Consider the following 16048-nt stretch of genomic DNA (forward strand, 5'->3'; position numbering starts at 1 on the left):
ATCGCCCTCATGTTGTTTGAAACCTGTATGGCTTTCTTTCTTCCGTGGAACACAAAATATGCTATTTTGAAAAATGTTTTTGTCCACGCAGCGAAAATCAGACCTCTGAAACATTTTTTTGGGGTGATCTATCCCTTTAAATATACACTTATTTTTGATAAGGTCTTTGGTCTTCGCACATGTCAAATATATTCTGTGATTTGATTGACATCCTCAGGGCCAGTGACTCATTTGGGCCATTGTTCAGCCAAACCACATCTTCAAAAATAATAATGAGACCTCAGATATATATTTGTATAAACATATATTTTAGTATTTTATGGGCTTGTTTTATTATTTGATGTGGCTGAACCTGGATTGCATTCTTGCTAATGGATTATAGAGCAAAAGCTGAATAATACTAATAACAAACTAAATCAATAGGGAAAGTCAGACTACTGACCACTTATAATACACATCTTATACAGTGTGCACAGGCTTTTTATAGTCTATTCCACAGTAGATGAATTAGAAGTGACATGAGACGCCAACAGCTGTTTGGCAATTTGCAGTTGGTTGATACTTAATACTAGTCATTCTTGCTCTCTCTCTCAGGACTAATTTTGTACACGAATCCCTGGTCAGATACCTCCCCAGGACCTGTCACTATTAGTTATATCAGACTTGCACAGAGAAAATGTATTACGGCTCAACGTGCCACTTTAAAATCATGGGTCAATGGTTAGATCAGGCTTTGCATATGTGCACTTTGTTGCATACTAATGGCTTTTCCCAATGCGGGAAGCAGATTTGGGTTAGTCAGTTGATTTGATTGACAAAGAACTTATCAAGATTTCTGATATCCATCAGGCTACAAACACAAGTAGCAAATTGTTTTCATTAGGCTGTGAAAATAACAGCAGGGCATAGAAATTAAATAATGTAGAAGCACATCAATGTCAAACTAGTTCTTAAAGGGACAGTTCACCTCAAAATTAAAACTATGTCATCATACTCACCCTCAAGTTGTTCCAAACGTGTATGAGTTTGCCATGACTGCATAGTAATTCTTAGCCACCGTCAACTGTTTGAAAGTGTGTTAAAACACAGTGTGTTTATAAAACTGGCTCTTGGTCTTAGCTGGTTTAGTTGTTTTCCACCATGGATTCCCATGGAAACAACAATTACTGGTATAACATTCCATTCGCAACCAATCAAAAAAATAGCAGGCTGGATTTCAGCTTCATAATGATAAATAATTTCCAATTCCAAATATTATTTTTCATTATAACATGCTTTATTTCATTATGGCACTGAGGGAGCATGTATTTTCCGAATCCTGATTTCCACAAAGGGCCCTTACATAATAAGTGCACTTCTCACAAACGGCAGTGGACAGAAAGGGGCGTGGCATAAGTTCAAAGTTTAAAAACAGGCTAACTGTGCAAACGGAACCGCATCTTCAAACTAGAGGTACTGCATTCATACGTACGTATTTAATTGTACTGTTTTAACTAACCTATTCAGTTTTGTGCACCTCAGATTATAGTGTTTAAATCTGAATGTGAAAGCTGTGTCTCGCGATATATGCATAAAAGCGCGAGAATACATTACTCTCGTTGTCAGTTCTGAATCTGCAGACTCGAAGTTGAGCTCACCTGCAGGTCTTGTTTTTCACTTTGCGCTCTATTTCAATGTTTATCATGAATCTCTAACTGCATAACGCCGTGTGAATTTAAAATAACAGCTAGTTACACTGCATGCTAATCGTCTGTTTTGTGACTTTTAACGGTTGTTATGATTGAGGAAGTCTCGCAGCCCGTGCAGTAGTTCTGCGTTCAGTTTATTTTAGAATCTCAATCTTATGAACACGGTTGCATCTTATTTTGCGCATGATCTTGAACTACTTTAAATGTTACAGCGTTAAATAGACAGCAGGGTTTAGTAAAGCAGGTATTCGGACTGTTAAACATCTCGATGGCACGTGCATATATGCATCTGTTTACATGCATTGCAAGTGCATTTACTTCTGTAATCCATATTTGGAAATTACTAGACACAAGCATCAAATGCATGTTTGCAATGCAATGTCTGTAGTCTTCAATCAGTGCAAAGTCCGAACCAGCAAGGTGTGTCTAGACTCTAACCCGTTACATGAGACTCAGCCAAGATGAGTCATTTACAATTTTACACAGCCAAGCTGTCACTTCTTCTGCAGTTCTTTCTTTCTTGGTTTAAATAGAGTAGAGAAAAGGAGGTTTAAGTAATTTTTTCTAGGGATGGACAAAATGACCTAAATCTTATCACTATTTGAGTTATTTTATGTCATGATAACGATAGCCTATATCACGATAGTTATTTTTGCTTTAAATTAGGTTTTAATTATATTAAATGATACCATTGAAATTTTATAATTCTCACCATTTTCAATATCATTTAAAAAACTAATACTAGCCTAAAAAGACTTTCAAGCATAGCTATATATAGGCCTAGTAATCAAATCTATATAAAAAAAACAATGTATAGTCTTGTGTGTGTGTATATATGTACTGTTAAATATAAATGTATTATAAAAGTTAGAAAAGTGATTTAGTCAAGAGCAGTGACAGATTTTCTGTTTTTTTTTTAGTTGTTTAACAACTAAAAAAGGATAATTCCGGTATTTAACACCTTGAGTCTATATTGTAGTTTGTTTTGGATGAACAAGAGTGGTGGACAACATTTTTTTGTCAATGGTTCCTCTCTCGAGTTTTTAACTATAATAGAATTGGCCATGGACCCATTTAACATTGGAGTCAATAGGCATGTCCGAAAATGTCATTAAAACAGCCAATAATGTTCGTTTACAAAACTGTTAAACTCACCGAGTGGTTAGTGGTGTTCGTTGATGATTATAAACAATATATCGTCGCAATATATGATTCCAATCCGTTTATTTTGCTATAGTGGAACTATTTTTTCAGACACTTCACAACTGTGTAACTTCCGCTCAATATTTGAATCTGAAGCGTTAGCACACTCCCGACCACTTGATGGCGATAACCGATGTTTATGTCTCGCGGGACACTCATGGTCACAGTCGAGTTCAACTTCATATTGCACTGGTCAGTGGACACGTCTTGGTATCCTCGACCGTCAAACTCAAAATCGAGCGGGTCCTCCATAATCCACTTTTCATAATCCATGTTACAAGTAACAATTAATGAAGGTTTTGTTTGTTTATTTCGCTTACTCTCCCGGAGCACAGTTGCTCTGCTCGCTAGCCTTATGAGAAACGGAAGCGAGCAAAAAGACTACATCGAGCAAATGTAAACAGCCCCCTTTCCGTTTCCGGTAGCGCATTCATATTAACGAGCACTCAGTCCTTCAACAGAATTCAATGGGATTTTACAAAATGACGAATAAAACACGACAGAAACTGTATTTCGCAACACTTTTTGTTTCTGGAACATCAACGAACATCACTAATCACTCGGTGAGTTTAACAGTTTTGTAAACGAACATTATTGGCTGTTTTAAATTACATTTTCGGACATGCCCATTGACTCCAATGTTAAATGGGTCCATGGCCAATTCTTGTATAGTCAAAAACTCGAGAGAGGAACCATTGTCAAAAAAATGTTGTCCACCACTCTTGTTCATCCAAAACAAACTACAATATAGACTCAAGGTGTTAAATACCGGAATTATCCTTTAATAGACAGCAGGGAAATTTGGATGCTGTCATTTTAAGACCGACTGCACTGATCCAATATACTTGTGCGTTTTCTTTCTCAACCGTTTACATTCACTTAAGACATAAATTAATGTTTACCTGCAAATACTTTGTTATTATGATGACACAAGTTATGCGTTTAACCATTCAAGCCCAGTTAGGTGGCAAAAAGCACTCAATTCAATTCACGCGCGCACTATGAACAGCGGCTTCATGTACTGAAAAGAGTTCACTTTCTCTGCTTATTGCGCTTCTACGTTTTAAAATCGACTGTTTTTTTTAACCGCAATGTTTATAAATGCATGTAAACGGCAAACGATAAGCTTTCGTGACTGCACACAGCAATGTCACATGAGCGTTACCGCGATAGACACGATGGTCCAACATAGGGCTGTAAAATCTCGATTAATCGCTTCCAAATTGCTTCGCTTTTGTGTTTACATAATATATGTGTGTGTACCATGCATAATTATATTGTATAATACACACACATTCACGTATATATTTAAGAAAATGTGTTATTTATATATAATATAATTATAAATAGGCCTAAATATACAGTATATACATGCAAATATTTCTTAAATGTATACATGCATGTTTGTGTATTTATACTAAATAATTATACACAGTACACACACTTTATTATGTAAACACAAACTTTTATTTAGTTTTCACAGCCGTAGTCCAAAATCTCAACCGGTTGACAAATTTCTACCGGTTAATCGTGTCTACCGGTATATCCACCCCTACTTTAAATCAAATTTCACACTGTCCGAGCGGAATTATATTAATGACTGTAACTGTTTGTTGGACAGGATCACCGAAACCATGTCTGAGCGCAGCGGTAAGGTGCAGACAGTTCTTGGTCTGATCGAGCCTGATCAGCTGGGCCGTACCATGACGCACGAACACCTCACAATGACGTTTGAGTGCAGCCACGTTCCCCCAGCACCTGGAGACGAGGGTCTCGCCGCAGCTCCCATTGAGATCAAGCATCTTCACTGGTTGCAGCAGAATCCATACAGCCACCAAGAGAACCTGCTGTTGAATCAGGAGATCGAGGCGGTGAAGGAAGAGTTGCTGTGTTACCGTAAAGCAGGAGGCGGATCCATAGTGGAGAACACCACCACGGGCATCAACCGAAACCTGCCCGTCCTGCGTCAGCTGGCGAAGGACACGGGTGTGCATGTCGTGGCTGGGGCGGGGTACTATGTGGACGTGACCCACTCAGATGAGACGCGCAAGATGACCGTTGAGAAGGTGTGAGCGTGTGGTCTTGTGACTACACCACTGTGTGTTGTTTTGCTTACCACATTTCTGTTAAGGCTTAACTTTAGAATGAGACCAAATCAACAATTACGATATTGTCATAAACAATATATCGCGCACACCTCTAGATTTCTCATATGTGTCATCTTTTTTTCCACAAGCTTACTGACATCATTGTCAGCGAGGTGCTCCACGGAGCAGACGGCACAGAAATCCGCTGCGGCGTGATTGGAGAGATCGGCACTGGCTGGCCAATCACAGAGAGTGAGAAAAAGGTCCTGCGAGCCACCGCTCACGCTCAGACTCAGCTCGGCTGCCCCGTCATCATCCACCCTGGACGGGACACAGCCGCCCCTGGAGAGGTCATCCGCATTCTGCAGGAAGCCGGTGGAGATATCTCCAAAACGGTCATGTCTCATCTTGACAGGTAAGAAGAGGTGGTATAAACATCTGCATACTGGAACATGTTCCATAAATGTTTGCTATGAGGAAGAAAACCACAAAATATGAACAGCTGTCTGATAACAATATGTAGAGAGACCAGGGTTGTCAGTATTATGCAAATACACTACCATTAACATTTTTTTGTAATTGTTTCGAAATAAGTCTCTTATGCTCACCAAGGCAAAGTACAATAAAAACAGTCAATTTGTGACATTTTTATTACAATTTAAAATAACTGTTTTCTGTTTTAATATAGTCTTCAGTGTCACATTATCCTTCAGAAATCATTCTAATCGGCTGATTTGGTGTTAATCGACTACCAATTTGGTGTTAATTATTACCAATGTTAAAAAAAGTTGAAACCCGGTGGAAACTGATACTTTTTTTTCAGGATTCTTTGATGAATAGAAGGTTGAAAACAACACCATTTATTTGAAATAGATTTTTTTATCAATTTAATGCATCCTTGCTGAAGTATTAATTTCTTTAAAAATAAAATCATGCTGACTCCAAACTTTTGAATGGCAGTATAAATCAACTTCTTATATCTTCAACTTTTATATCTTGCAATTCTGAGAAAAGATGTCATATTGTGAGATTTATAACATGCAATTCTGATTTTATAACGTAATTCTGACGTTATAATGCGCAATTTTTACTTTATATCACGCAATTTTTACTTTATAACTCGCAATTGCAACTTTATATCTTGCAATTCTGAGAAATAAAGTCAGAATTGCGTGATATAAAGTTGTAATTGCGAGTTAGAAAGTCAACGTGAATATATCCTGAGCTTGTTTACCACAGACCTTATTTCAAGCATTTAACCGCAAACCCGTTGGAAAAGGACGATGGAACCGGACGTGCTAAAATGGTTACTTTGTATCTGGATTTTGACCTACAAAAATATGTCATGCCTTTAACGCTCTTCTGTGTGTCCCTTATAGAACCATATTTGATCATCAAGAGCTTCTGGAGTTTGCAAAGATGGGAAGCTACCTTGAATATGACCTCTTTGGCACAGACTTGCTGAATTACCCGTTCAACCTTCGTGTTGACATGCCCAGCGACAGCGTGAGAGTTCAGAAGTGAGTATCTGCCTCCAACAAGAAATACATTAGATGGGTCATAAGCATCTGCCTCTTTTTATTTTTCTGGTAATCCGTACAGTACATGATTGTGGGTGTGTTAACACTTGTAGTTCAATTAGCTTGGTCCGTTTAGTCCGGACCAAAAAAAAAAAAAAATTGGGCCCTGTTTTACCGATCTAAGCTCATGGTCTAAAGCGCACGGCGCAAGCGCACTTAAGCCGTGTCCACCAAAGCGTTTTTTTCAGTTTTTCACGCTGAGCGTTCAGCATTTTTTTACAGGTCGTCGAGAGTTGAGGAATGTTCTACTTTGGGTAAAACGCAGCACTCATCACTGTCACTTTTTACCCAACCGTCCAATCACACTGGAGGAGGGGCGGGACTAATATCACACCGGCCAATGGATATTCTGTATCATAGCAACGAAGCTTCTCAACTGAAAAAAAAAAAACTGCGCTTCCAAAATGCTCTCAAGCGCAAAGCCAGTGGCGGATTCGCTATTTAAATGGCTGAATTTTCAAGCGGAAAAACTGAACGCTTTTCTAGCGACAAAACGGATCAGCTCGTGCGCGAGGTTAAAGCGCAAGCAGAACATCTACGGGACAAAGTGTACGCATGTTGTGGACCCGCCTATAGGCGCATATTACTAACTCGCTCTTCAAATAAAAAAAATGGCGCCATTGACTTTAGACCAGGTTTTTGTGGTCATTGGCTCAGTCTATTTCAGTTTCCTCAAAATAGCAACGCACCAACAATGCGCTTGAACACACCTCGTTTTCAGACTAGCACGCCCATGTTCGCACAGATGGGCGCAAATGCATTTGCTATTTAATCAACGTGGCACAGGACTTGCAAAGGACTTTGCTGAAACTAGCAAAAAACACTTGCGTCGCGCCTGGTGCCGCATTGTGCCGTGTGTATGATAGGGCCCTTAGTCTTGGTTCGCATGGCGTTCACACTGGCATTTCACACCGAACCTAAAGGCATAGGGATATGTTCACAACCTGATTGGTCGGGTTTTATTTCACGACGGAACTTACCGAACATCTAAAACAATGCTGTATTCTGGGATAACTGCTCTCGTTGTATGTGCGTAGCCACATATGATGGTATTTTGACCAGCTGAGAACTCGTGAAGAGCTTGTGAAATAGTCAAAACAGCGTCAGGAATCCCTCCGTCACACACAAACACAGATTTGCTTTGAGGAGACGCGGTTCTGATGCCTGTACCGAACTGTGAGGGGCAACATCGCGATTTGCAACTTGCGAGAAAAAAAACAAGTTTGTTGAGCATTCTGTCCTTTTAGGGTCGCATGTTGTGACATGTCCTGATTTGGTACGTTTGCATGTCTTCTGTCCGTGTTGCGTTCATATTTAATTCAAACCGTGTCGTTTGGAAGTGGACAGAGACTCAACTTTTCATTTCGGTCCGCTTGTTTGGTGGCACCAGGGGTTCAGATGGCAGCGTTCACACTTATACAAATGAACCGCACTAACAGAGCAATCGCACCAGGGTTCGTTTTAATCAAACCAAACATGGCAAGTGTGAACACACCCGGTGTTTCTTTAAACATGCAAATTTGATTGATGCACAAATTTAATGAGACTATCCATTTTATACACTGTCAACAGATCATTGAGTCATTTTGTCTTGTTCCACCAGCTTGGCCTTTCTGATCAAGGAAGGTTATGAAGACCGAATCCTCATCGCCCATGATATCCACACCAAGCACAGACTGACCAAGTATGGCGGTCATGGCTACTCCCACATCCTGAAGAATATTGTTCCCAAAATGTTGTCTCGAGGAATCACTCAGAACCAGGTGGACAAAATACTGATTGAGAATCCTAAACACTGGCTGACGTTTAAATAAAGCGACTGCCTTAAAAGTTGATTTACTTCAAGTTAACATACCAAAAATTAATTTCTACCTTTAATTGTTAAGAACATTGTTGTCCACTTGATTTTGGTGCTAAATTCCATACTTAGGTGAACGTTAATCCACGTAAGATGTCCAAGTTGGGACTCATAGATCACACTAACTAGACTTAAAATGTTCAAAAATCAAATATTCACCAGGCTTCAATGATTAAAGTTCTCTCACCACAAAAAAAGTGGTTAAAATAAAAACATGGCTCTGAGTCATAGAAAATGGGTGCTTTGTTTTTCTTTGATGAACTACCAAAGAACATGCTATTAAGTAATTAGACTTAATAATTAAACTCCGGGAATCACAATGAACAAATGGTGCTATCAAAGTTCTAATTAAATTAGCATGCGCAAAACTCATTATTAATCAATCGCACACACTAATAATGTGCAAAATGTGCTTGCTTGTATTGTGTAGCTGCAAACGTCTTAAAAAGTTAATGGCAATATCATGCTGAATGTAAAGATGCCCCTTTACAACAACTGACTGTTAGCACTAAGGTGGTTGGATTTGACTGCATGCCTAAAGTGAGACTGCTTGCCGTACACGTTCACTTTGGCGAGCCTGATGTTTCACAGCGCATCATTTAATTGAAAGTCGTGCGTTGTGACAGGTCATTGTGCAGGACAGAGAGGAGTTCCTCTGGAGCAGGTGGCCGCTCACAGCGGCGACTCTAGTAAAATAATGACTCTGTCAGTTGCTCTGTTCCTGTGTAACAGCAAGGTAATGTTAAAAACAATCATGCCGTGTGAGTCATCCATAACGTTCTCATTAGATGACGGCATATCAAAACATCTTACCCCGTTTATCCTATTGCGCTATTTTAAAGGTTTCTAATTTTGTTTTGGAGGCCTCCTACAATATATTTACATTCATCAAATGTCAGAAAACACTTTAATTTTCATTGCACCTCACATCATTTCTCAAAGAGTCTGAAAACAATTAATTTGAAGATTCATTCTCTCTAAACCCCATTTTTCCAAGAGATTTCTCTGCTCTGATTGGTCAGATGACCCAGTCTGATGTAATTGGTCTACTCTGCACTGATTGATCAGATGACTCAGTGTGTTGTGATTGGTCTACTCTGATTGGTCAGATGGCCCAGTCTGTTATGATTGGTCTACTCTGCTCTGATTGGTCAGATGACCCAGTCTGTTGTGATTGGTCTACTCTGCTCTGATTGGTCAGATGGCCCAGTCTTGTGATTGGTCTACTCTGCTCTTATTGGTCAGATGGCATATATGATTGCATTCCAGTTTAAATTGGTGATGTAATTGGCAATATAAATGAAAGGGATTTCTATATTTTATTCTCTCAATAGCCTACGAAAGTGATACGAATTCAGTCCAAAAACATAGCGCAATAAAACTGCACGATTAATCATTGAAAGATCACAATCTCGATTCAAAGACCCATCTTGAATCTCCCTACTGTAGATTCGGCTCCGTCTTTTAAACCTTTGACGAGTACGATCACAACGAACATCATTATTTCTGTTACAGTAATTCACATTATCACAGAAATACTGGCGAAACGCTGATGTCTACGGAAGCGAACAAAATGGAGTAAATCACCTTTTGAAAGATTGTATCTATTACATCGTTACACCAGTAGGTGGCGACAAGTGACTTAAAAAATTTATTTGTCATTCAATTGTTCATTTCAAGAGATTTGTTAAAAATCACTGATTCATCCAGTAATGATTTTAATTGTTTCAGAGAATTCTTATATTAAAGAACTAAATGTTTGGGTAGCAAGTTAGCAACATGTTTTTTAAAATGTCTATGGTAACATTCTCAAAACAAAAAGCTTTATAAAATGAAATGCATCAAATTTTAACCACTGGGATGAGTCAATATTATGTATTCTAAAGACTTTATTATCCAAATTATTTAGATTTTTAGAACGCTTAGCTTCCCTTTCCCTTACAGCTGGATTCACCTTTAAATGCGTTTAATAATTGTTGATTTTCAAAGCACTAAACTGAGAGTCGTTTAAATACATCCGAAAAGTCTTTGAAAGTGAATAATGATAAAATAATAATAAAACTCTTCCCAAGAGTCTGTGCACTAAGCTTCAAAACAGGAAGTGAGACAGGAGACAGGAATTGCTGACGACTCGTTTCGGAAGTTCAGAATCGGTTCGTTCTTTCAGGAGGCAATCATTTTATTTGGTGCACTTTAATCTTTAAAACTTTGCAGACCTTTCACATTCACACACAGCTATATTACACACTACATGAAAGCTGATTTTCCAAAAAATGTCAATTCTTTTTTATTGCTGGTGACTTTTCTAGCATGAGTATTTTGCTTACAAAACTAATTCCCTTTTTTTTTAATTCTTTTGTGGATATAGAGGAGGATATTTTACAGCAGCATTTAGTTTTAGTGCTTTTAAAGCTAAAACATTTCTAAATAGTCAAAGATATTCATAGAATTTAATTTGTTGATTGATGTAGTTGCACTATATATGATGCTTAGTATTGTAGGAAATTTCTACACGCATGCAAATCATACAATATATTTTATTCACAATTTGTTTCGAAGACACTGCACATACCAGACAGTGGTCATATTTTTAAAATGAAAACATTGATATAAAACAGTATAGAATCGTGGTTTACATGTGACATTTAGTGTGCGAAGAATGAGAAATGATTAAAGAAATGTCATGTGAACTGTTTCCGGGTTTTGTGTAACAGCCTCTTGGGGTCAGCCATGTGTCGGTGTACGTCAGGCACGTGTGGAATGGAATGATGATTTTCTGCCGGTTAATCTCTCAATAAATATATAAATATGCACTGTAAGATTTGTTTCTAAATCACAGTGATTTCTCTAAAAACTGGTGTGTGTGTGTGTGTGTGTGTGTGTTCACATGCTTGGAGATGTATAGTTCTCAACCGGACGATGAGTTTTTATCCTTCACAGGCTCGAGGGGTTACACTTGTTTTGTTTCCTCCGTGCCGTCAGAGCGAGGTTCGTCTGGAAGTGCCGTTTCTTCCACAGGGGTTAGTCTGCGTAGACCATGAAGCCCGAGAAGGTGCTGTATTTGTTGTTGTTCCCCCCGTGGGCTTTGCCTCCGTCCAGTTTAATGTAGATCTCGTCTCCGGGCTCCAGGTGTAAGATCACACTGTTGCTGGCGTAGTCGTAGTTCTGATCTGCATCCTGCGCGATCGCGCTCGCACGCACCTGCATCTCACGAGAGAAGTGCACATGAAGTGAGGACTCCTTGGTACTTCCAAAGACTTAAAACAAAATCCCTGGGAAGTTATTCACTTAACTTAAGACAACATTTCAGTCTGTCCACTGAAGAAGGCATGTTTGTAAAAAAATGATATTGATGCTGCACAACCTGGATTTTTGTTGTTGTTGCAATATCAGATGTGGCTGAGAACAATATTATATATATATATATATATATATATATAATGTATATTTATTTTCAGTTCTTTAACTTTAATGGCAATGCAAATTGCCCAGTTATTGTCATTAAAGTGAAATTACTGAACATATATATATATATATATATATATATATATATATATATCACTTGTAATAATGATCTAATCATTAAAATATGCTTAAGACCAAATGTAAAGTAAATAGTGAAAAATATCACTTTAAATATATATAAAAATAGATATATATGTATTGTTCAGTCTAGATTTGGTGTGTAAGAAACATTCAACTTTTAAAAAATTAATTAAACATTTTATAGCCTACATATCAAAACGTTTATTTTGCAAATATTTACTACTGATTAGTGCTGTCAAATCAATTACTCACATCTAACATAAAGGTGTGTGTGTGTATTATATTTATATATTATACATGTAATGAATGTGTGTGTATACACAGTGTATATATATATACACACACACACAGACATAATGTACAGTAGTCAACGTATGAAGTGGATCAAAAAAGTTCATCAAATGTGTCCTAAGACAAGAACGGTTATTGTTCAAAATTCATGTAACTTTGATGACAGGTTTTGATCCACTTCAAATGTTGACTACTGTTTCTCTAAATATACATATATATATATATATATATATATATATATATATATATATATATATATAATACAAAGTTAAGCATGTTTCTTATGCACCAAAACTATCGATTCGTTGCTGAATAAAATAAATATGCTATAGCACCTGCGGAGTGTGACAGCTGGATTTATGAAATACCTGATTATTTTTGCACAGATCAGCCCACATGCTCGTCCCGTCACCGCCTCTCATTAATACGTGATACACGAAAAAGTAGATCCCCGGGATGGAGCAGGTGAATTTACCGCTCGAGGGGTCATAGTGGTTGCCCAAGTTAGTGACCACATCATCAAACTTCAGCACCTCGTATCCTTCGTGTTGCTTCTTGAGTCCTGCGTAGAAGGCGATTTTGGGGACGGTGCTGTACGTCGCTGCGCTTATGACACCGGTGACTCCGGGCGGACCGGCTAATCCAGGTGGCCCTGGTTCACCTATGACCCCCGGGGGACCTGCAGGTCCGGGCGGACCCGGCTGACCCCGCGGACCGATCCTTCCTGAGCGCCCTGGCTCTCCTTTCGTACCGCGAATGAAAGTTGGTGGGGACTGAACTAAATGGTTGTCCGCCGGTGCTGATGATGGAGACTTCGTTCCGGACGCATCGCACACCATGCGGCACGCGCCGAGCATATCGTAGCGCGGGTCGGATCCTGCCGCGCTGACCAGCACCGGGATGAGGATGACCAGCACCAGCACCATGACGACACCCAGCACGCCCGTGGCGAGCACCCGCGCTCTGACGCCCAGTCTCGACAGCACCGGGCGCGCCTCGCGCTGAGATTTACGCGCAATCGTGCTCGGCGCAGAAGCGATGCCCAAATCTATCAAATTTAACTTCCCTGCTGCTCCAGAGAAAGTAAGTTAACTTTGCTATGAAGACTGGTGGAAACGACACCCGAACGAAGTTTTAGTTTGTATGGAGAAAACGAATGAAAGTTAAACACTGGAGAAACAAACAGAAATGTGTGTGAGAGAGATGCATTACATCCCTGCTATCTCACCTGAGGGTGGGTGTGTATGTCGTGTGTGAGAGAGAGAGAGAGTGCGCGCGCACGTGAGCTGTATCTTTAGAAAGACAGATTGATGATAGACAAAGTGACACAAAATCAAAAAGTAAAGCCAGTTTTGTTAGCTTCTTGTATAGCCAAATAAGATTGTTAAACTGTGAAATAATATTTTTTTTCCTTAAATGTCAAGTTGGAGATAATTTGACAACACTTATGATGTGTTGTCAAATTTGTTAAAACATTTTTTATTTTGTCATTTTTACAGTTTTTCTATTAGCCTACAATAATTTGACATTTCTTAAATTTTTGCAGTTTCATGAATTGTGCATGTATATGCCTACTGAAGTTTTGGGGTCAATAATTAATTATTTTTAAAGAACTTAATACATATTCAGTAAGGATGCATTTAATTGATCAAAAGTCACAGTAAAAACATTTACAATGTTACAATATATATATACTTTTTCTTTTGAAAAATTTAGTTCTTTTGACGTTTGTATTCATCCTGGAAAATATGTATCACGTTTTTTTTAGGCCAATACAAATATTAAACCGTGTTCAACATTGAAAATAAGAAATGTTTTGAGCACCAAATCAGCATATTACATTTATTTCTGAAGAATCATGTGACACCGAAGACATTGCGGATGACAAAAAAATTACGTAGAAATAAAAAAAAAACGATTAATTAAAAAATATGTTAAATTCATATGTATAATACATGTATAAATATATATGTAATTATTTGACAGCATAGCAAGCCTTACTTGAGGTGCTTTCACCATGTCGGAATTACGAGTTTCCGACTAGAACTCATAATTACTACTCGGAATTTCCGGAGTGCTTCGACTTGCCCCAGATCCTGACTGCTGCTCTCTATGGATGAATTAAATATATTTTGCAATATCTTAAAATAAAAAACAGTTATTTTAAATTGTAATAATATTGAACATTATCAGTGTTTTTACTGTATTTTTGATCATAAATGTAGTGAGCATAGAGCATACACAACTACAAAAGGTTGCAAACATTCGTGATCCGTGTAAATTGTTATTCTGCACATCCAGTAACAGTGTCTCCCAAAGTCTCTCCTTACATAAATCAGCCTGAGAAATGTAATCAATTCCACCCATTCAGAGTGATGGAGCACAAGTCCCACACATTGTCATCTTAGACATTAATATCAATGCGACTCACAATGAAGTTCTCACCTCGTCAAACTGAAGCACGACAGGTATTTGTGAATGAGAGAGAGATCCACTGCCTATAATGAAGAGTATTACACCCTTCCCTGAGAAAGCTCTGGCCTGTGAAAAGGTTTAATTAAAACAGAAATGATATTCATTCAGACTGTGACAATAAACCATAGTATTCACACAGAGCATTCGTGCACGTGCCATATCTCGTGTGAAGAGGCATGATAGATTAGCATGAGAAGCTCACTGCTTCACTCACACCTCTTGTAGTGTATGTACACAGACAGACACAGATGCACCAGTACACACACACACACACACCCTCTCTGAGTCAATGAGCACTTGTGTCCTGTCTTGTCCTCTCCAGCTGGCATTCTCAGTGGTTGACTCCGCGTGATTGGACGATCACTGCTGATCATGAGTCACATGCCATCTTCATGTGCACAGCAGTGCTCCAACAAGCAACTTTTCCCATAATGTGTACTTGTATCACACTACCGTTGTGTTGTATATCTAAATGCATAGGGGACAAAAGTAAACGGATGTTCAATAAGCAATGCTCTCGTGTCTACTTGAGACCTCGAATAAAATCAAAATGAACACATAAAAGCCCTTGGGAAGATTGCACACAAGATTATGCAATTGTTTGTTGATTGAAAAGCAGACAGGCACAATGTGGCGCTCTCAATGTTTTCTCCATCTTGACGATTGAGCGATTGAATAAAGTTCAGTCATGACAGCTCTATCAAAACTTTTAGCATATTGATGGTTATGACTGTATTTGGTCTTCACTTTTTGGTGTGCACTTTGAAAACAGCCAGTGCACTCCTGGTACATGTCTGTTTCTCTCCAGTTTTTAGTGCCAAAAAGCAATTTTTGGTGATCCAAATACAATACTAAATTGTCTGACTTCAATGTCAAAGTCTGTATTTTCATGTTTGTCCACATATAGATCTGAATGGACAGCTTATAGTCTAGTCAAGTCCCCATTTTTATAGCTTTACTATCAAATAAGGGGTCTCTCCTCAACCACCACCATCATATGTTGGCAAAGGGTTGGTCAAGCTTGGAAAATAATAGCTTTCCCATATTTCAGTGGTAAACATGCAAAAACATATTTTTTACATTCAACTAAGTGCCTTAAACAAAACTCTTCAATATCTTTAAACTGTCCCGTATTATATGCTGATAATTTCCTAGTGTAAAAAGTGATCAGTTGACAACAGGTTTCCTCACTTTTGTAAGTAAATCAATATTGTGTGTAATTGAAATAAATGAGTTATGCGAACTTGACAATTCCAAGTTACTCTGGCAAGTAAAAGTTATTAAAACAAAAGAAAATGTGTTGAACTTTTTATTTTAAGT

The 16048-nt window shown here is 38.4% G+C and overlaps 2 protein-coding genes across 4 annotated transcripts; one reads left to right on the forward strand and one right to left on the reverse strand.

Annotated features, from left to right (window-relative positions):
• Positions 1-1356: 1356 nt before the first annotated feature.
• pter (phosphotriesterase related) lies at positions 1357-11265 on the forward strand. Of its 3 annotated transcripts, none has more exons than XM_079613090.1 (5): positions 1357-1452; positions 4513-4957; positions 5128-5393; positions 6358-6498; positions 8162-11265. In XM_079613090.1, exons 2-5 carry the CDS (start codon positions 4526-4528, stop codon positions 8370-8372), a joined length of 1050 nt encoding a protein of 349 aa, XP_079469216.1. In that variant the 5' UTR covers positions 1357-1452; positions 4513-4525; the 3' UTR covers positions 8373-11265. The 3 variants fall into 3 exon arrangements, with proteins under 3 accessions (XP_079469216.1, XP_079469214.1, XP_079469215.1); XM_079613088.1 differs by having other exon boundaries at positions 1370-1467; XM_079613089.1 differs by lacking the exon at positions 1357-1452 and adding an exon at positions 1505-1643.
• Positions 11259-13471, reverse strand: c1ql3b (complement component 1, q subcomponent-like 3b). The gene is made up of 2 exons (XM_079613091.1): positions 12622-13471; positions 11259-11617 (listed from the first exon to the last, which is right to left on the reverse strand). The coding sequence occupies exons 1-2, from the start codon at positions 13177-13179 to the stop codon at positions 11438-11440; spliced, it is 738 nt and encodes a 245-aa protein (XP_079469217.1). The 5' UTR covers positions 13180-13471; the 3' UTR covers positions 11259-11437.
• Positions 13472-16048: the final 2577 nt, after the last annotated feature.

The sequence above is a fragment of the Phoxinus phoxinus genome (assembly GCF_949152265.1).
Source record: "Phoxinus phoxinus genome assembly, chromosome: 5".
In the NCBI taxonomy this organism is placed as follows: Eukaryota; Metazoa; Chordata; class Actinopteri; order Cypriniformes; family Leuciscidae; genus Phoxinus; species Phoxinus phoxinus.